This window comes from Lepidochelys kempii, chromosome 11 (assembly GCF_965140285.1).
Source record: "Lepidochelys kempii isolate rLepKem1 chromosome 11, rLepKem1.hap1, whole genome shotgun sequence".
Taxonomy (NCBI): domain Eukaryota; kingdom Metazoa; phylum Chordata; order Testudines; family Cheloniidae; genus Lepidochelys; species Lepidochelys kempii.
In genome coordinates, this window is record NC_136390.1 from 12379601 (window position 1) to 12401953 (window position 22353).

General features: G+C 41.6%; 1 protein-coding gene across 2 annotated transcripts in view; it reads left to right on the top strand.

Moving 5' to 3' along the window:
* Positions 1-22353, top strand: part of KALRN (kalirin RhoGEF kinase) — a 637223-nt gene that overhangs the window by 531166 nt on the left and 83704 nt on the right. For both annotated transcript variants that reach the window (XM_073305148.2, XM_073305146.2), the window contains exons 18-27: positions 1152-1301; positions 2404-2518; positions 4485-4600; positions 6803-6925; positions 10109-10291; positions 11425-11543; positions 12973-13039; positions 14784-14893; positions 18394-18463; positions 19366-19455. In XM_073305148.2, the coding sequence (XP_073161249.1) occupies positions 1152-1301; positions 2404-2518; positions 4485-4600; positions 6803-6925; positions 10109-10291; positions 11425-11543; positions 12973-13039; positions 14784-14893; positions 18394-18463; positions 19366-19455 (1143 nt within the window). The remainder of the gene's footprint in view (positions 1-1151; positions 1302-2403; positions 2519-4484; positions 4601-6802; positions 6926-10108; positions 10292-11424; positions 11544-12972; positions 13040-14783; positions 14894-18393; positions 18464-19365; positions 19456-22353) is intronic.

Below are 22353 nucleotides of genomic sequence, written 5' to 3' on the forward strand. Positions count from 1 at the left end.
CAGTCCTGTTTGTAAAAGGCATGCACACAATGCTGTTCATCTCGTTTGGTTAATTGCCTCAGGGCCAGTACTCCAAAACATTTTGATGCCCTCAAGAACCCCAAAATAAAAAGCAGGTAAGCCAAATGTTTATTCCGTGTACAGCACCTGGCACGCTTCCTGCACAAATAAGTGTTCTTGTGTCAACATGCACATTTGCACACAGACAGTCTCACAAATGCAAGCTTCCTCTGAACATCAGCCTTGTTCATACGAATATTGGTGGGAAGTGTGAACGTGGTCAAATCCACCTTCACTGAAAATTTGGGAGAATGTTTGAAGGACATATTTTTGACATCAATGGGACTTAGCACATGGGCGACAGAGCACTTAGAATCCCAGTCAGTCACTATCAGCATGCAGTCTTTTCACAGCAGCAAAAGCTCTGTTGCTATTAAGGGCTGCTCTGCACACTATTTCCATACTGGTTAACTATAGGGGTTTAGGTGGCCCATTCTGGTAAATTTACCAGAGTAAGCTATACCTAAGCAGCTTTATACCAGTATAACCGCATCAACACTATGGGGTTACACCAATTTAAACTATAACCTTTTCTAAAAAACTGTTATGGAATCTGGCCACAGACAAGACCGAATGTTCAGCTGAAGAAAATTAATTCCAGATTTAGTTTCTGTTTCAGGAAAGTATTTAAGCATATGTTTAATTTCAAGCATGTGCTAAATCTTGTTGACTTCAGTGGGATTAAGCACATGTCAAAGCACCTTTCCTGAATAGGGATCATTTCCTGAATGATCTTCTGGGGCCAGATGGAACCCTACCCCAGTATAAACCTCAGGGTTTCTCACCTGTTATTCCTTAGAGGGGGAGTGGGATTTCTCCCCTTAACCAGGATGAGTTACAGACCACAGCCCCAAACTGCAGGGATCCCTAGTGTGAAGAATGGATGACAGGGCCTTCTGTGAAGAGGCCCTTTGCACCCACATATCCAACACTCCCTGATGGCACTGCTCTCATGGACTGAGATTCCAAATACTTATCTGTGAAACACTTTTGACTGGTCTAACAGCGAGCTAATCAGCTTTTAATGAATCTTTATGTTGCTGATTATGACTCTGGTAACTGCGCTGCTGTATTTTGGGGCCATTCTTCAGGTGTGCAGTGTGCTGGAGAGTCTGGAACAGGAATACAGAAGGGATGAAGATTGGTGCGGAGGTCGGGATAAGCTTGGACCAGCAGCTGAGATAGACCATGTCATCCCCCTTATCAGCAAGCATCTGGAACAGAAGGAGGCTTTTCTCAAGGTACTTCTGTAATTGCTCAGAAACTCTTTCAGGCTTGGAAGAACAGCATTATTAAGTATTATTATAGTAATTTATTTTCTAGGAGGCAGAGCAGTTTAGAGCAATGTTTTTGCACTTGCAGGGTGGGAGGTTCTAAATTCTAATCCCAACTCTCCTACCGACCTGCTGTGTAACCTCTGGGCAAGTTTCCCACCTGTATAATGGGGATAGTAATACTTACCTGGGAGAGGCATTGCAAGCATTAATTGGGGAACATTTGCATTACAGTTGGAGCATGTTAAATGCTACAAAAATAGTATTATTTGTTCGCAAAATTATTTATTATGAAAATTTAAAATACCAGATACTACAAGGCATTTCATATGTGCTTATTTGAAATTTACAATGCGTAGAATTCCATGTAACTAATGAATTAGAGATGCATGAAGTAGATTTCACCTCCACAGGGCAGCATCAGGGTTGATTCTGGGCTTTCTGCCTGCCATCCAGGTGTTAGACCATATGTGCTGCTGAGCTGGCTGGCTTGAATGTCAACTAGTCAGGAGCCTGCCACCCATTACAAATGATTATACTTATTTGAAACTACTCACATAGGCCAGTCTTAAAAAGTGAAATAAAGTAATAAAAGTAAATAGATCACTCATTGTGGTATGCAATGAGCAAACTTCATGAGGCATTAATGGTCACATAGCACTGGAAGGGGCCTCCTGTGTTATCAAGTTCAGTCTTTGCTATCGCAAGCAACCCTATCATATAATCACATTCATAAATTTATCAGTCAATTTCTGCTAGATTAAAAATGTATGCTCTGTACCAGATCTTTGCACAATTACTTTATTAGCATCATTAATTTGCTTCAGGAAATTAAATCAGCCATTGTTTCTAAATAGCCAGGTATTTTAATACTGTGTAATGCACCATCCATGAGATTTTTAGTTTAGTATGTGATATGTGGTGTATGTGACTGTCAGATGTTGTGCTCCAGAATTCTTTCATGCATGAGGACCTGCTTCTGGAGGTCAAGAGAAAAACTCACTATTTAATAAATTTGTTTTATTTTTACTTTTGCAATGGTAACTCTTCTCTTGCGGGGTTTCCATAGGCCTGCACGTTAGCACGAAGGAACGCTGAAGTATTCCTCAAGTACATTCACAGGAACAACGTCAGCATGCCTGGAGTAGCAAGTCATACCAGGGGGCCTGAGCAGCAAGTGAAAGGTTGGTGCATTGATGCAATGGCAGCATTAAGATTTTTTCTCTCACCAACCTAGATGTCAGATTCTCATCATCCTAAGGCTTCTAGACATGTCATAAAGGAGCCCAGAAGCTTATTACCTTCTATAACTGAAACAACATCCATTATCAATAACTTTAACAACATCTTGGGACCTTTATGAAGGCGTTCCTTTCTCTATTAGACCGAATTTCTCATACAAAACACTAACTTTGGTGAATGTTAAATGGACATCAGAAAAACACTGGGTCTGTGGCTCCTCTCATTTGGATGAAGTCTACAGGAATGACAGGGTGGAGTTCCATGGGTTGTGTGATACAGGAGCTCAGACAGGATGATCATAAATGCCTTCTGGCCTTAAAACCTATGAAAGTAAGAATAGACACAAATCAAATATAAGATCTCAATACACTCCTTTCCTGCCAAGAAAAGCAGAAAATCAAAATCGAAATATGCTTGTCATCAGAATGCAACTCATCAATTCATTTTTTATATTCCAAATCACGCTGCCACATCAAGCACTAACCAACTGTCCTGTCCTTCACTAGTCTCTTTCACTTGGTCAAAAGAACATTGTTGCAACATAATGATATATTTGAAGTTTTTGGCTGTGTTTCCACTGCTACTCCCCCACTCTTAGATTAGCAATCGAACAGTTGCTAATCTATCCCCAGCAATCATGTGAGGTGCTGCTAAAGATGAGCCTAAGTGAATCTGCAGAACTAAGCAATTTTTTTTATTATTGAATTACTTGTGAAGTTGTAGAAAGGAGCAGATTAATGGCAATGCAGACATCATATAGATTAATAACAAGAGAGCAGGAACCTGGGTTATTTGTACTCAATAAGACGATCAAAATGCCTCTGATCATTACAAAATACACTTTTTCTTTCTATGAATGCTAGTGTTTCAATTGGTGCCAGATTTAATCTCATACTTAGCTAAAGTTGTCCATGAATTTGACAAATTGGTTGTATTTTGTCACTCTGTGATTTCTGTGTCTATTAAAAATTATGGGCCCTGATTCAGCAAAGTACATAAACACATGCCTAACAGTATACTAGTGTGTAGTCCTTATGTGAGCATGCAGATAATCAGTTTTTCAGTTCAGTGGCCAAACCAAAAAAGAGGGGGGGGGAATCATTTTAGGTTAACCTGAAATGAAATGTTTTTGAATTTTTCAGCTAACTGAAAAAAAAATAAAAAATTCATTACAGGTTGCACAAAATGTTTCATTTCATTTTGTTTCTGGGGTGTTTTTACGTTTAAAAAAATTAATAACACGTAAGTAAGATTCAAAGCAAAAAGTGGTTTTGGATCAAAATGTTGAAACATTTCATTTAGAAAATGTCAAAATGAATATTTCAACTTTTTCTAATGGGGGAGGAGGGGTGTTCAACCAAAACAATTTGGTGAATTCAACACAAATTTACAAAGTGTTTTGGTTGACTCAAATTTGCATTTTTTTTATGAAAACAATTGCATCTAAAAATTTCACCCAGCTCTAGTCCTTATTGACTTTGACGAGACTACTCACATACTTAAGTGTCTTGCTGAATTTGGGCCTTGGTCCTCAAGCAGGGCTTGACTGAATGGCTATTGACAAATAAACTAGTCCACAATAGCTCCCCATGTGGACACTCTACACTGGAATAAAAGTCACTTTATTCCAGAATAATTAGTGAGCTTCTAAAGCAGAGTAATTATTCTGGAATAAAATCACTTTTATTTTGGAACAGAGAATGTCCACATGGGGAACTATATTAGCTTATACTGCAATATTGTATTGTATTTTTGTCACTAGTCTTTTTTAACCCAATGGTTTGTTTAAGAAGGATGATCTGAAGGGCTCTACTCCTGCAAGTTCACCCTTGTGACAGTGAAATGAGCTCAGACTTTGTTGGTTTATGTCTGCGTCCACTTATAGAGCCATTCTGCTTGGCCCCACAGCCATTCTGAGTGAGCTGCTGCAGAGAGAGAACCGGGTTCTTCACTTCTGGACTTTGAAGAAACGGAGATTAGATCAGTGCCAACAGTACGTGGTCTTTGAGCGCAGTGCCAAACAGGTACTGTAATGACCCAGTCCTGTCTGGGGGGTTTATACATCAATCTCAGAATGCTATCTACAGTCTGTGATTTGTAACTGGCAAATGGAAATGGAGGGAAAACCCCTACATTTTGGAGGCATTTTTAAAAAACAAGAATAATAGTTTTGTCAATCCAAATTCTTGGCCAGTTTTGCTCAGTGGTTTGAAAGCAAGAAGAATGAAAAATTAAAATCCACACTTAAGACCCTCCGTAATGAAAGGAGCTTCCAAATATAACTCTGCATCTTACAGAGCACACTGACAGAGCAGAAAAGACTTTGGCCTAGATACAAGGGTAACCTGTAAAGTGGTATGAATTTCCGCTTGGTAGGGGTATTTGAGGGAGTCTGACAGAACCCAGAGAAGTCTCATGTGAATGTAACTTGAAGTCAGTGGGAGTTTTGCTGAATTAAGAACCACAGAATTAGACTGAAAGGGTCTGGAAGAGTGAGATGTTGCAGAAAAAGTACCTAACAGGGAGACGTTTGTCCCTACTGTAACTTATAACCTTTCGCACCTTCTTCCCGTTCCAGGGCCAAATCTAGCAAAGAGGTGTAAGGTGGTGTTATGTGTTGGCAAGTGGGTGTAAGGTAGTCTAAGTGAGTATAAGGAAACATAAAGGTGAAAGTCTCCACAGCTTTCCCCTTGTGTAGTTATTTATAGTAGTGCAAAGTGCTTACTGTGTGAGTGACAGGAGAATTCTGATAGGGCTATCTGTCTATCTCAGGGGTAGGCAACCTACGGCACGCGTGCCAAAGGCGGCATGCAGGCTGATTTTCAGCGGCACTCACACTGCCCGGGTCCTGGCCACTGGTCCGGGGGCTCTGCATTTTAATTTAATTTTAAATAAAGCTTCTTAAACATTTTAAAACCCTTATTTACTTTACATACAACAATAGTTTAGTTATATATTATAGACTTATAGACAGAGACCTTCTAAAAATGTTAAAATGTATCACTGGCACACGAAGCCTTAAATTAGAGTGAATAAATGAAGACTCGGCACACCCCTTCTGAAAGGTTGCCGACCCCTGGTCTATCTTCTGCATTTATAAGACATCCATTTCCTTAATATCTGGGTACCACACACAATATGTTTTTTAAAATTTTGTTATTCTCTCAATCCCCATGAGGTAAGGAAGTACTGTCATCTCTTCTTTACGGTTGGGGACCTAAGGCGCAGAGAGATTTAGGGTATGTCTACACTGCAGTGAGACACCCGCGGCTGGCCTGTGCCTGCTGACTCGGGTTCACCAGACGCAGGCTAAGGAGCCATTTAATCGCAGTGTAGATATTCTGGCTCAGGCTACAGCTGGAGCTCTGGGACTCTCCCGCCTAGCAGGATCCTAGAGCCTGGGCTCCAGTCCGAGCCCAAACATCTACGCCACAACTAAACAGCCCATTAGCCCGAGCCAGCTGGCATGAGCCAGCCGGGAGTGTCTAATTTCAGTGTAGCCATACCCAAGTGACTTGGCCAAGGCCATACAGGAATTCTGTGTCAAAGTAGGGAATTAAACCTGGGTCTCCGAAATCCCAGGTTAAAGCCCTAACCGCTGGACATTCCTTCCTCTCATCCTTCCTCTCCCCCTCCCCCCTTTGCACAAGTATAAATCACTAAACAAGGGGCAAGGCAATGGAGAATCACACCTTACATTTGTGCAACTTGCATACGAGGAGACTGAACAAGATAAGAAAATGCAGGTTAATAGGTGTAAGAGTTGGGGTGGGGAGGACTCTCACTCATTCTCCTGTTAGCTGGTTTTCCTAGTACAAGCCTCCTTTCTGGCCCCACTCCAGTTGCACATTGCCATCCTGCCAGTACAAAGCAGCTGGAAACCCAGTTGTTCTGGCCCCCTCTGTGTAAGGGGGATTCCTGGATTTTGTTTAACCACTGAACATAGTGTGGCTGAACCAGAGAATCTGTTCTTCCACATGTAAATTACTCTCACTTAAAATCCCTTAACTCACTCACAGGCAATTTATGCCACTTTACATATCCCCTCTGAATCTGGCCAACTGATGGGTTCTCTTGATGTGTCCTTAGAGTATGTTTTAATACACGGAGCACAAGGTCCCACTGGAACCAAGATCCTTCATTTGTAAGAGTTTTCATAAGAGGAGTAATTCTTGAAATACAGACATATTTTTTTAATTTTCTTTGGTTGCTTTTGCCATTCCCAGGCCTTAGACTGGATCCAAGAAACAGGCGAATATTACCTCTCTACTCACAACTCCACAGGGGAATCAGCAGAAGAAACTCAGGAACTCCTGAAAGAATATGGGGAATTCAGAGTACCTGCCAAGGTAAACAGTAACAACATTCTAATTATGGCATCTGCCTTTCGTGAGCCTGTGTTTATGGTTCCTATTTCACACTCCCTTTTTCAGGGGCTTAGAACTGTGCAATAAATATTCTCTGGATTCTGGAATCTGCTGTTGACATTCTTGGCCCAGGAGGGAACTTTTTCCTTTGAGAACTGTGGCACACCATTTTTGAACCAGTCTTGAGCACAAAAAGGGGATTTTTATGCTGTCTTTTTTGGTGATGGGGTAGTTTTGCTCTGCTCTAAAGCAGGGCGAGCTGATTTGTACAAGGAATAATTCACAGGTATCAAGTTTCTAACTTAGACATAGTGAAACTCCCACCACAATTTTGTAAAAAATAATTGAATAGTTAATTTAGCCTAACATAGCTGAGGTCACCTTGGCCTGGATGGATGTTCCTTCTGTAATTACTATTGCAATTTGTTTAATTGATTCTCTTTGGACTGGCTACTTACGACCATCCTATTCATTAGAAGTGCTCCATTGATCCCACTGAAGTACTTCTAATGAATGGGTTTGTAAATTCCCAGGATTAGTTCTGTTGTCTCCTGAGCTTCATTAGCAAGAAACTATTAATTGCTATGGACCATTTCTGTGGAATCTGGGGTTGTCATAGATTGATGATGGGATTGGAACTGCTTCAGGCAAACTAATCCAAACCAAAGTTAATTTATAGACAGAAAATACACTGAATTCACAAGGATATTAACAGTCACAGATATGGATCTAAATTGCTAAGCCTGACTACAGCAGGGCACCAGCCTCAGTGTTATGCAGCCTCAATCCACTGTGTATAGAAATGGATATTCCTTAATTCTTCATGTGAATGTCCATGTTTGTGTGGGCTTCTATCACAGACTTCATGTTCATCCTCCTTCCCTTCTTTTTCTTATAAAAGTTTGTGAGTGAATATGTTGTTTGTGAAATGGGGATTAATGACAAAAGAGTGAAGTGGGTATAAGTCAGGGTTCTTTTAAAGCAACAGCTCTCGGTGGTTTTCAGTGCCTTAAGCAACTGGAAAATGTATGCCTCTCCCAGACCATTGCCACGTTCATAATAAGATGTCAATGAGCCGTTTTCCAACCACAATATTTTCTTGTCCAAGGTGAAGATGCAAGAGCAAAGGCACTGATAGTTTTGTGAATTACATACCCTTCTCACAAGGTGAAATTGAATTTAATGAAACAATTTATAATCTTCACACCTACTCCTTCCTCAGTTAATTTTCTAGTGCTACTGAGGTGGCCACAGACTCTCCGATTCATGTGTTTTGCTAGTGGAACTTCTAGAACTGCCTTAAAGTTTGAAATCTCCTGGAAGTTTTGTGGAGTGAAACATACATTTGTACATTCATGGCTAGATTTTCTGAGGTGCCAAGCATCTGAAGCTCTTTTGATTTCAGAGAGAGCTGCAGGTGCTCTTCACCTTTGAAAAGCAGGCCATGCAGCATTCTTCAGGACAGAAGGCAGATGTACTTTGGGGATGTGATTGCCTCTCATTCTGTTTTTGAAGATTAATGTTTGAGTCACAGATGGAACTCAGTTTGATTTGTATACTTTAGACATTTGCTTTTATAAGCAGTTTTCACCACAGACAGACCGGGCTCAAATCTTACATCCAGACACCTTCAATTTCTGGAGGCAGTTTGGAATTCAGACTTAAAATCCAGCTCTAAATGTAATTATTGTTCCATTTGTCTACAATGGACTGAGCCAAAACCCCAGATCTGAAACATCCCTAAACATCAGATCCCATGGTGATTGTGGCAGTACACGAACCTGACTAGAATAGAACTTGAAGAGGGTGGAAGTCTGGGTATGAATGTTATATCTTGGGCCCTTTTTAGTTTTTAATGCTCTGATTAGAACTAGAGCATTGTTTTATATCTGGATCCAGTTCTTGGGTAGGACTCTGCGACCTCTATGATCGATCAAACCATATTCAAACTAGTAGAAAGAGAGCCTGAGACATAAGCCCTTGTATTAGAGGCCTGGCATGAGGCAGGTCCTGCTCACAGAATTTGGCAAGAACAGGGCTAATATTGCAGAAATACACATTCCTAAGAAGTACTAGTCACATAGTGCTTATGCAAACACATCCCGATATCAAGGATGGTTCAAAAACATTCCCCAAGGATAACAGGAACACACTGAACCCTCCTAAAAGATAAGGTCAGGATGACAGTACATAATAGAAATGTTTTAATCAAACCAACATATACAAAATGATGGGTGATAACTAATGACATCAGGGGGTGGTAACTAACTATGTCAAAGGGGCAGTACTAATTTGTTTGTACTGGGGTATAAAGATGTATCTCAGAGCAAGTATCTTTGGCCAGCCTAGGGAGCAGTGGAAAGTCCCGCCACTGACTGAGCTGCGTTAGTGGTCCGGTAGAGTCTGCGGGATACTAGTACTGTGCTTTGTCGACAATAAACCTGGCCAGGTGCCTTCTTCCCTTAACGGATCTTGTCGTCTTTGGGTGGTTTGTTTGAGGTCTGCCGTGCCATCTGTCTGCACAGGGCTGGGGCAGCACACAGAGGGAACACACACACACACAGCCAAACATCTGTCAACATCTAAACACAGAAATATCCCAGAAATTTCATTCAGAAAGCAGAAATCAATGACTCAAGCCCACCTCCCCGGCTGATGTTTTGAATACTGATGACAAAATGTTTAAAAGACCTAAATATGGATTCAGAATGATTGTGTATATATTATGGTGGGAAACTTGAAATGTTATTCACTGTCCAAAATCAGAGCCATTACAAATAATGATTTGATATTTCTGTAGGGTTTATAATATCAAAACAAGAAGTAATAGGTTAAGAAAGAAAAGATCTGTCAACCTTTCATCATATTTTTCCTTTATGCATTTGTGAGTACAGTTGTGGAGCCTTAACCTTCCATATTTCATGCAGGGGATTTCTCACCCTGCAAGGTGAATTCCATTGATTAACACTGAGTCCTCCTTGCCAAAATGGCATTGCCTTGCTGCAGGACAGGCGGGAGTTTAAAGCTTCTGGACTGTACGTATTATGAAATAAAGTCTTTATTTTAGTATGTGTAAGATTGTGAACTGCATCTGGCTGCTGTGTGAATTAAAATCAAAGGAAATAATCATAAACCTGTCATAACCACGGACCATGTTTTGGGCAGCAAACCAAGGAGAAAGTGAAGCTTCTCATACAGCTGGCTGACAGCTTTATAGAAAAAGGACATATACATGCCGTTGAAATTAGGAAATGGGTCACCACTGTTGACAAACGCTATCGGGACTTCTCTCTGAGGATGGGGAAATACCGCTACTCACTGGAAAAAGTCCTTGGAATCAATACAGAGGTACTGTAAGTCAATGTCCTGCTGTGATATTACACCAAGCAATCCAGAAACAGCTCTACCTACAGAGAAAAAGCTACTCATCTGAGGTCAATAGGCTAACAGAGTCATAGATGAGAAGGAGGAAGGAAGAGCCTTCTACACAAATGCTTGCGCCCATAAGACAGGGAGATTGTATGGATACTGGGGAGGAGTGGGTAATAGATCAATCGGGTAAAACAATCCAAGTTAATTTTATCATAAATCACAACTCCTGTTCCCAGCCCCTGGTCTTGATTTCCACATTCCAGCCCTTACAGCTAAGGTCTGAGAGCTCCCCATCACGTCTCTGGGTTCTCCTAGGGAGATGTCCAGTAAAACACAGGAAACAAAAATGTCACACTTTCGGTATTTTGTAGTGGGGATAAAAATCTTTCAGGCATTCATTTTACATCATAAACAAGCAAAGGACACACACAGTCATCACCAGCAAACCCATAATTTAAAGGCACGTTTAAGGCCTCTGTTTTACGCACCCCTGCTAATCACTGTCTAGATTGGAATGCCAGGGGCAGAAGAGAATTGGAAGCAGGTATTGAACCTAGTATTGTGAGGAACTAGAAAGAGGCCTTTCTTTCTGAACACATTGTAGGATAAATACCCATAGACTTAGATTGGGGATCAGATTCTGTTCTCCTAACTCAGGTGAACAGTCCCTTTAAAACAAATTGATTTAATCTTAGGCTAGATTGAAATACTTTTACACTGAATAATACCTCACTTCCAATTATTGCACTATTTTTGGAGTAAAGTACAACTGAACTAATTTAGCCTGTTAGGTGTACGGTAAGCAGATTTAGTTCTTTGTCTCCACTTTTGTTCCTAGATAGACATAATGGTAGAGACCTTATTAATACATAGTGATTCAATTTTAAAAAAATTCTCTCTAGGTGAAGCATAAATAAAGGGTGCTGTTGATGTCTCTCTCGCTCTGTCTCCTTAATTCTTCTGTTTATCTCTGAATTTGCTTCATTTTATTTTTGGCAGTTTTGTCCTATTTTTATTCCTTTTTATCTACTCAGTCTTGCGAATGTGCTGCCTATTACATAGCACTGGGATTAGACCCAAATTAAAATCTGTGTTGTTACTGTTTATAGGATAACAAAGACCTGGAACTGGACATCATTCCAGCGAGTCTTTCAGACCGGGAGGTGAAGCTGCGAGACGCAAATCACGAGGTTAATGAAGAAAAAAGGAAGTCAGCCAGAAAGAAAGAGTATGTGCCAAAACACACACTGCAACAACATAGCACATGAAGTGACCCTTTCCCATGGTCACAACCAGTATTAACGACTCCATAATTCCAGCCAGTTGTGGGGCGATGGAGATATGTCTATATGGGCTTGAATAGAAATTGTGACTGTAGGCTGGAGTGATTTCAAAAGATTTAGTTTGAATTTCTTTGTGATTAATTATTTTCAGAAAGGTTAAGGAGTAAGTCAGAGAAGTGGATTAGTACATGCTGGTTATAATAATTGAGAGACTCGTTATCACTAGGGTCTTTCTGTCTGGATAAGAGGGAGAAGAGAAAGTTAAAATAATATGTATATGTGCAATCAAACATTGTTTCCCAATTAACCTTTTATGATCAGATGGTGTGAAATCCTGATCCCATTGAAATCAAGGGGGGTTGTGATATTGACTTCAGTGAGGCCAGGATTTCACTCACAGTGTTTAAAATTCTGAGGTTGAGATAGGCTTAAAAATCTCAGAACTAAAAGTCATATAGGCCAGGCTAAAATAGGGAAAAACTGTAATTTCAGAGCACACATTTTGGCTTACTTCATATGTGTTATGGTTCTGAGTTTAGTCATTTATACAGATGGTCTTTCTCATGTCTGTGAAATATTAAGTGTGATGGAGGGACTGTACAAGAAGTTGTTTGGTTTTGAGGGCATGTTATATTTGTGGTTTTACAAAGTTTGGGCCCAGATTTTCAAAATTTTGGGTGCACAACTTGAGAAACTTAGGGCCTACTTTTTTCAGAGGCGTAGAACATCCCAAGCTCTGATTGACTTCAGTTGGAGCAGTGGTTGCTCAGAACCTCTGAAAATCAACATCTACATGCTTCAAGTTGGGCACCTAATAACTGAGCCAACTAAAGGGCTAGACTGTGCCAATCCTGACACTGAGTAGTTTACTCTACAAATAGTTCTACTGAAATCAAGGTACTACTCAACATGAGTAAGGGTGACACCAGGTTGCCCATAAATAGTGGATACTTCTAAAAATGTAGGTGGTGTGGGCCAATTTCAAAGTCCTTACTTATACAAAAGTCCAGTATAATTGGTGGGAGTCACATGACTAAGGACTTCAGGACTCCCCCATAGATAAGACATGCCAAAGGATTGGAGAAACACATTGTAATTGGATTTTATTCCAGAAGGCTGTTTTTTAAAATGTGGAACTATACTATATGTAAGATTGGTCCCAAGTGACTAGAAAATACGTGGTATTTTGTTCATAAATTTGTAAGGTATGATTATTATTATTTGAATTCCCATAGAGCCTAGGTAATACCAGTAGGTGAAAATTAGAGTGGAACTGCACTGATTTATGACAAATATAGAAGAGATTTTTTCTCTTTAGTAATGCCATAAATGTGTATTATGTATAAGCTGACTGAACGACCTTCCTCCTTCCAGATTCATTATGGCTGAACTGCTTCAGACTGAAAAAGCGTATGTCAGAGACTTGCATGAATGTTTAGAGGTAAGTTCTTTGCCCTCTAAGATCATAGTATTCTCAGTAATGATACAGCATCCTCGCATATATTTGTGCTGTTCTAGACTGTACAGTAAAGCCTGTGTGTCAGACACTGACTGGCACCTGCAAGGAGTGAGAGGGTGTGTGAGAGGATGCTAAGGCAGGTAGGAGGTTTCCTTCAATTCAGCTTCTCTGGCCCCCGGCAGTCGTGCTTAGGGGAAGATAGAGGCAGGGCTGGAAAGTGCAGACAATCAGGTTCCACTGGTGGAAGCATAGGCACCAACTTCCTCAGTTCCTGGGGGAAGCTCGACCCTCGCTCCGCCACAGGCCTCACTCCCACTCCACCCCTTCCCCCAAGCCTCCACCCCACCTTTTTCTACCCCAGGCCCCGCCCGTACAACACCCCTTCCCCCTACCCCGCCTCATTCTGCCCCCTCCCCTGCTCTTTCTGCCCACAGTCCTCCCCCTCTCCCGGAGCACCTCCTGCACACCACTGAACAGCTGATCACCGGTGCGTGGGAGGGCGGGGGAGGAGCTGATCAGCAGGGCCCGCCAGCAGGCTGGAGGCGCTGAGGGGGAGGGAGAGAAGCTGATCCGGGGAGCTGCCAGTGGGTGCTGAGCACCCACTATTTTTTTTATGGGTGCTCCAGCCCTGGAGCACCCATGGAGACAGCACCTATTGGTGGGAGTTGGGGAAGAAGTAGAATGAGCTATTTTTTTACATTGCCAAAAAGAGAAAGTGTGGCAGATACTCTTATGAATATGTCTGTGTGTAAATATTTGCACCCCAACTGACAGTCTGAGCTCTCCTCTATTTCTAAAAGCTTCATTCATCCATTCAGAGAGTAGAAACACTTCCACATGACTTTGGGGCTCAGGTCACTTGCAGGTTTAAAATAGTGTAAATCGCGGATTCTCTGTAACTTGAAGTCTTTAAAACATGATTTGAGGACTTCAGTAGCTCAGCCAGAGGTTATGGGTCTATTACAGGAGTGGGCAGGTTTGGTTCTGTGGCCTACAATGTGCAAGAGGTCAGACTCACTAGATGATCATGATGGTCCCTTCTGACCTTAAAGTCTATGAGTCTGTGGAAAACTAGGTAATTATGAATAGCAAATACTTCATGAATTAATCCAGAGACTGAAATTTGTTCATTTAAAACATTCCTTAAATAATTTGTGTGTAACATCTCATTAAAAATTGAACTCTGTGCCTGGATAGTTTGTGAACAGAAAAAGGGTCTCCATCACACTGGTAAATACTGTGTTGTAAATAGTTTGCTAAATTCTATTTAAGGGTTTCCTCTGAGTAGATCTATGATACTGAGGACAGTAAACAAGGTAAACCTTACAGACGAGGTTAGCATTCAAGTTCCTACATCTAGAACGTGGCTTTATACATAGAATGATAAATGCTTCACTCTTAAAGTTGTGAACTCATCTTACCTTTGAACTGTTTTCGGTCTGTAGTTCTATTTGGCCATCAGCAGTGAGCATTCAGAGAGAGAGTGAGCTCTGGTTTTGTCGCCATGATTTCACTTCCCCCTCAGACATCCTTCTCTGTGTCAGCACTTCGAATTTCTTGAGACATTTTTCACGTCATTGGAGCATTTACATTTTATTTCTTTTCAGATTGTTTAATCTCCAAATGCACTATTTCCCTTGTCAATCTGTGCCTTTGGCAAGAAAATAGGAAGCTCTGTTCTTTTGCTTTGTACTTCTTGGTACTAAGAATTTCTTGTGTCTTCCAGACCTACCTTTGGGAAATGACAAGTGGAGTAGAGGAGATACCTGCTGGGATTCTTAATAAAGAACATATAATCTTTGGCAACATTCAGGAGATTTACGATTTCCATAACAAGTAGGTTTTCCTAATGTGTCCAAGAAGGTTCATTAATTAAAAAACAAAACAAAACAAAACAAAAATCCCCAAATCATTTTGTACGTATATATAATGTGTGCTGAGAACTGGTACAGTAGTATTTGTAGAAAGGCACGGAGTTATTGATCGAAACTTGGGGAGTACTGACAGTTTCCTTGTTTACTTCTTTGTAAAAATAATTAAAATTTTATTCAAACTTTGCTTATACCTGATTAAAGACATGCAAACCAGACTAGTAATACAATAAAAGCTGTTTTAATCCAGCATGTTGAGGCAATGGGGGGTGCCGGTAAGTGAAAAATGCCGGTTAACTAAGAGGGAGGGGACTGGGGTGTAGGAGTGGGTGTGGGGCGCAGGCTCTGGGAAGGAGTTTGGGTCTGGGAGGGGGCTCAGGCAGCTGGTTGGGGCACGGGAAGGGATGCGGGGTGCTGGATCCGGGGAGGTGCCCACCTCTGGCGGCTCCCCGCAAGCAGTGACCTGTACTGGCTGCTCCTAGGCGGAGGCACCTGCACCTGCAGGCGCCGCCCCCACAGCTCCCATTGGCCACAGTTCCCAGCGCTTGGGGTCGGGGCAGGTCAGTGACAGCGCGCAGAGCTGCCTGATGTGCCTCCACCTAGGAGCAGCTGGGACAGGTCACCGATTGTGGGGAGCTGCCTGTTGTGAGGATCCCCAGGATCCAGCAACCCGCGCCCCCTCCTGCACTCCGCGCCCCTTCCCGAACCCAAACGCCCTCTCAGAGCCCATGCTCCACACCCCTCCTGCGCCCCAACCCCCTGCCGGCCCCACGCCAACCAGACTATAAATTGGCATTTCAATGAAGATCAGAAACACAGGTTTATAGAGCTTTTTGGCTGGTGAAGTTCCGGATAAAACAGCTCTTACTGTAATAATATAATAATAATGCTTTGCAGTCTTATAAGCTCTTTCCATCTAAGTATTTCAGAGCACTCTACAAACATTAATGAATTAAGCTTCACACCACTGTGAAGCAGGTATCATTATCCCCATTTTGGGAAAAAACAGGCACCAAGAAGTTATGTAGTATTCCCTCAATTTTAGAGATGGGAAAAATGGGGCCTAGTTTCAGAGTGTATATACCATATATGTATCATAATACATTTTTTCCTATTTAGAAGTTAAAAGCCCAGATCCCTAGCCATACAAAACATATCTCAGGTTATAAACTGATTAATGTAAATCAATAGGACCCTTGTTACCAAATAAAGTTAATCAAAATTAGAGAAATAGAATCTCTATCCAGCTGGTCTCAGGAAGCAAAACAATTGTTGTTATCACCTCTGAATAATTAGATTAAATTATTGTTAAAAGTCTGAGACTCTCTTGTATGCTTAGCCCACTGAAGGTCTGCCAGATTTAATCACCCATGCTGAATGTATCCAGCCTAATAAAGATCTTCTCATATTACATGGGTCAAACAGAGCATCAGCAGTCTGGTCTTAAATCAGTGAAGTCAGTGGGAGCTTTGCCATTGATGTCATGGGCACAGAATCAAACCCTGTCTGATTCAAGGACTTGATCTAGCCAAGCTGGATGGGAACAACAGACTGCTTGATTTGTAAATTCTATCAGTTTACTGTACTGAGATGAAATCAGTAAAGTCAACCATTTAAGTAGAAGTCTGGAATCTTGCCTGTCAAACATACCATCTCTTGAAAAAGGCTGGAAACAGAAGAAATGATCAATGGGAGATTAAGAAATAGCCAGTCCTACAGCCACCTATACTTACAGCTAACCTGTAGCTCCCCCTACATCAGGTTGGGACTATACCCTTTACATTAATCAGATTTGCATTCACTTATTCTTCCCTTAATGTATATGTGCATGCAATAGGAGTTACATACACAACACCCAACGGACACTGGATCCCATAATTCCAATTCAAATAAAGAGTCTTCAAATTATACATCAAAAAGTGAGGCAATCTTAGAAGCAAACACATCAAAACAACACTTTGCAGTCCTAAGGATTTGTCTGCGCTTCAGTCAGATAAAGTGAAACTTGTGATATCTTAAACCAGTACATAAATAGATATGGTCCAACAGAGACCATATCACTCACAGATTGTGCAGTCAGCATTAAAATGAACCAGAATGGTAGGTTCAAACTATTTGTATTACATGAAAAATGTCCTATACCTTGTGGATATATAAATTATTAGACCACTTAAAATGCCCAAACTTCTTATTGGTAGATTTCCCTCCACCTCTATTTGCTAAGTACTTGAGCAATGCGGTGGTCTGGTTTTCACCCCAATTCCCCTTTCTCCCATTGTGGTGTCCCTCCCACCCGTTATGTTTGTTTTGCAGCAATTGATGTTTGTATCCGGGAGATCCTATAGGATTTGCTATTGTAGAAAACCGTAGTGCACAGCACACACAACTGTTTTCACACCCTCCTATTCATTCTGTTCAGTGACCCTTAAGCCAGAGGAGTAACTTGAGAGATGTGAAATTTTCCATCTTTCAGCAGAGGATGAACATCCCTTGCACTGCTGACCTAGGGAGTGAGTTTAGTCCCAAGGCCCTGGCTGATAACTTGAGACTTGCCCTCAATTCTCTCAATTGCTACCATTGCCTAATTTAGCCTAAAATACTATAGAGGGATTGTGGTGTAGTAGACTGAGTTCAGGCTCAGAAGCCATAAACTTCTGAGCTCCTATCCTTGCTCTGCTACTGACACACTGTGTAAAGTTGGGTAAATCACTTAACTTCTCTGCCTCATTTTTCCATTTGTAAAATAGGGATAATGCCACTAGAGGTGGTTGGGAATTTTTCAACAAAAGGTGTTTTTGACTGAAAATGCCAATTCATTGAAATTTGAACTTTTCATGGGAAATAGTTTTGACGAAACTTTCTTTGGGAAGATTTCTCAGGTTTCTTAGAGAGTGAGAAATGTTCCACAACCGCCCAGTGGTGAGAGTGTTCACCTTTGACTTGCAAGACTCAGATTCAAGACCCAGCTTTGCCTGAATTAGAGCAAGGACTGGAATTTGCCGAGTGCTCTAACCACTGGGGTATTGGTTATTTTGGGGTGAGTCTCTCTCTCTCTCTCTCCCCCCCACCATTTTGTCCTGATGCACAATGGGAACATTTTTGAAATTTTCACAGATGGGAAAACTGTTTCCCACTCCACTCTAAATATTATCTCCCTGACAAGGTTGCAGTGCAGGTGAATTAGTTCATGCCTGCACAGTGCTTTGTTGCCTCTACAGCACTATCCCAGTGCTAAGGATTGTCATCTTTTTATCTGTTGTTGGGCCATGGAGCAAACGTTTCAGATGGAGCAGTCGTGTTCAAAGAAAAAAGCATCCATTGACAGTAACACACTTTTTCAATGGCCAGGGCATAAAACACATTTGATTAGCTTTGTAATAAAGATACTTTTAACGGTAATCTTAGCATGGTGCAGATATTCAGCTATACAGAGTAACTAACTCTAGCTGTCTCTCACATTTTCAGCATTTTCCTGAAAGAACTAGAGAAATATGAACAACTGCCTGAAGACGTGGGTCACTGCTTTGTCACCTGGGTAATGAGGCTTCCTGCTTCACTATTTATTATCTCCTCAAACCCAACCAGAAGCAAGCTAGAGATTGGTGCAAATGATACTTTCCTAGTGATGAGTAGAGGACACTTAGAGCTATATTGTGACTTGGAGTGCACATCCGCACAGAGAAGTAAAGGGAACACAGCTCTACGCTGCCTTCCTGTTTGCTCCTTCCCTGCAGCAGAGGAAACTAGAGCCTTGACTCCCTCCCTTGACCCCCACCCCACCCCCAGCTTTCCTGCACTCACTGGCCAACACAGTTGAGCCAGTCTGGGTGATAAGTGATATAGCCAACAGTAAATTACTACCTCCCCCGGGAGCAAAGTGGAAGTAGGGAGGGCATTGTGGCTCCATTCAGCACTCAGGTATCCAGAGTAGATGTTTGTGTCATGAACCCCTGAGCCATAATTCCTTCCCTGAGAAGTCTCTGTGGCCCCACAGTGGTGGGCTGTGTCCTTGTGACAAAATATAGCCCTTAACTCTGTAACAATTGCTTCAAGGCAGAAGTAAATGTTTTCAGACATTGTTCATGTTTTACCAACAATCTGTTGTTAAATGGCCCATCTTCTGTAAGGGACTGGTGTGTGCAGAGTCTAACACTTACTCAGTACCCCAGAATAAAGCTGAAAACGTTTGCCTGAGCCTTCTCTCTGATACCTGTAGATTTGTTAAAGACAAGCATACAGGTCTAATATTTGGTGCACCTCGTATACCTCAGCTGGAAGAACAGTTTGCCTTTTATTTTTCTATTTAACCTGCAATACTCTCATTACAGTAAGAGGAACTGGTTTACTGCATGTATTTATCCTGCTGAGTCTTAATGGGTGATTGTGGGAGCAGAGCAATAGCTTATCTTGCTTTTCCCTTGATGTTTGTTTTCACAGGCAGATAAATTTCAGATATATGTCACCTACTGCAAAAACAAGCCTGATTCCAGCCAGCTCATCCTGGAGCATGGAGGGACTTTCTTTGATGTAAGCAGCTCTTGACGTTCTCCATCATAGCACACACTGTTGCTGAAAAAGAATATTATAAAATTTTAACATTTGTCCTTTCTCCTTCTTTGGTATTTGATTCTTTCTTTCCATTGCAAATGTCACATAATGGTTTCCCTCCCGCTGGATAATGTATACGAGCATTGTGTGATGTGCAGTCTTCATCACTGGGGAAAGTTGGTCCTAGTAGGATTGGGCAATCCTTATGGGAACCTTCATCTGGTTTTAGAATCAAATCATTTTAAGGTTCTGGATGGTTCAGATTTCCTCTGGCCTTCCAGTTCCAGTGACAAAATCAAACAAGAGACTCTGAGCTCATTATATTTATACCTTGAAGTGCCAAAATCCAATAAGGGGATCTCTTCTCACAGCACATCCAAGATAAGAAGCTAATTCTGCAAACAGTTACTAAACACTTGCCTAAACATGACAGTACGTGACCACATTGATTTCAGCTGGACTATGTCTAGCCGTAAAGCGCTAAGCCTGGTAATAAGTGTGTGCAGGATCCAGCCCCAGCTTTGAAGACAGAGGTGGCTCAGACAAAACATGCATGCTTGTGGATTCTTTATTTGAACTAAATGCGTTCATTGAACCTCTGGAGTCTGGGCTATCTCTCATCCATATTAACACTCTGTTACTCCAGTCCTTTAGGGACCACTGTGGGTTATCCTTAAAATTTTACATACATCTCCTTTCCTAAACACTAAATATCGTCAGTTACAAATATAATCAGTCAGCAGGGTTCCTATTCATGCAGCTGGTACCATGGTAATAACTGTATGAATCAACTCGTGAACTCGTTACAGGCCATTGATTAAATTGTTTCAGTTAAATTCAGCATTTAGAGCTCTTAAGTGAACCAGAAAAATGAAGAGCATAATATTCTCTTTTAAAAATAATTTGCTCTGGACCTCATAGTGCTCTTTGTAAATTAGCCAGCTCCTCTTCCTAAAAGTATATTTGACAGTTAAATAGTTTTACCAGCAGGTGGCACTTATGCCTATTTAATAGTTTAGAAGTGGCTTCCCTGGGATATGGAACATTTCAGGGGATTTACAGGTTTATCAGTGTGTTCACATAGATGAACACATTTGCTCTGCGAAGCTTTTCCATCAGTCGCGTATGTTGACTGGAGATCTTCTGATAGTGCTTAATACTGCTAGTTAAAGTTTCAGCATCTTGATGTTTTGCAGCGGCAAGTTCTGTTTTTATGCGGCCAAGGTAGGGATTCTACTATGCTGAAAAACAACTTGGTATGCAAAGGGAGAAAAAGGACATGCCAGAAACACTGAAGGGTAAAAGGTCTCCATAGTCCCATACCTTGTGAAGTCAATTACACCAGTGCAAAGTGGTTGTAAAACTTGCCCATTCTGATGTGGTTAGTGTTTACTTTGCAGTGGTGTAAATGACTGCACAAATTGAAGGACAGTGGAGAATCAGGCCCTCAGTGTAATATGAAAGAAATTAAATTCATCTTTCCAATTCTTGTTAATGAGATTTGGACAATATCCAGCACATCTTGCTAAAAAGATACTCTCTGCAATAATAATCTTCCTACTCTACTTGCGCTATATTGATGACATCTTCATCATCTGGACCCATGGAAAAGAAGCCCTTGAGGAATTCCACCATGATTTCAACAATTTCCATCCCACCACCAACCTCAGCCTGGTCCAGTCCACACAAGAGATCCACTTCCTGGACACTACAGTGCTAATAAACAATGGCCACATAAACACCACCCTATACCGTAAACCTACTGACCGCTATTCCTACCTGCATGCCTCCAGCTTTCACCCTGACCACACCACACGATCCATCGTCTACAGCCAAGCTCTGCGATACAACCGCATTTGCTCCAACCCCTCAGACAGAGACAAACACCTACAAGATCTCTGTCAAGCTTTCTTACAACTACAATACCCACCTGCAGAAGTAAAGAAACAGATTGATAGAGCCAGAAGAGTTCCCAGAAGTTACCTACTACAGGACAGGCCTAACAAAGAAAATAACAGAACGCCACTAGCCGTCACCTTCAGCCCCCAACTAAAACCCCTCCAACGCATTATTAAGGATCTACAACCTATCCTAAAGGATGACCCAACACTCTCACAAGTCTTGGGAGACAGGCCAGTCCTTGCCTACAGACAGCCCCGCAACCTGAAGCAAATACTCACCAACAACCACATACCACACAACAGAACCACTAACCCAGGAACTTATCCTTGCAACAAAGCCCGTTGCCAATTGTGCCCACATATCTATTCAGGGGACACCATCACAGGGCCTAATAACATCAGCCACACTATCAGAGGCTCGTTCACCTGCACATCCACCAATGTGATCTATGCCATCATGTGCCAGCAATGCCCCTCTGCCATGTACATTGGTCAAACTGGACAGTCTCTACGTAAAAGAATAAATGGACACAAATCAGATGTCAAGAATTATAACATTCATAAACCAGTCGGAGAACACTTCAATCTCTCTGGTCACGCAATCACAGACATGAAGGTCGCTATCTTAAAACAAAAAAACTTCAAATCCAGACTCCAGCGAGAAACTGCTGAATTGGAATTCATTTGCAAATTGGATACTATTAATTTAGGCTTAAATAGAGACTGGGAGTGGCTAAGTCATTATGCAAGGTAGCCTGTTTCCTCTTGTTTTTTCCTACCCCCCCCCCCCAGATGTTCTGGTTTAACTTGGATTTAAACCTGGAGAATGGTCAGTTTAGATGAGCTATTACCAGCAGGAGAGTGAGTTTGTGTGTGTATGGGGGTGGGGAGGATGTGAGAAAACCTTGATCTATGCAGGAAATAGCCCGACTTGATTATGTAAAGAGTTGTCACTTTGGATGGGCTAGCACCAGCA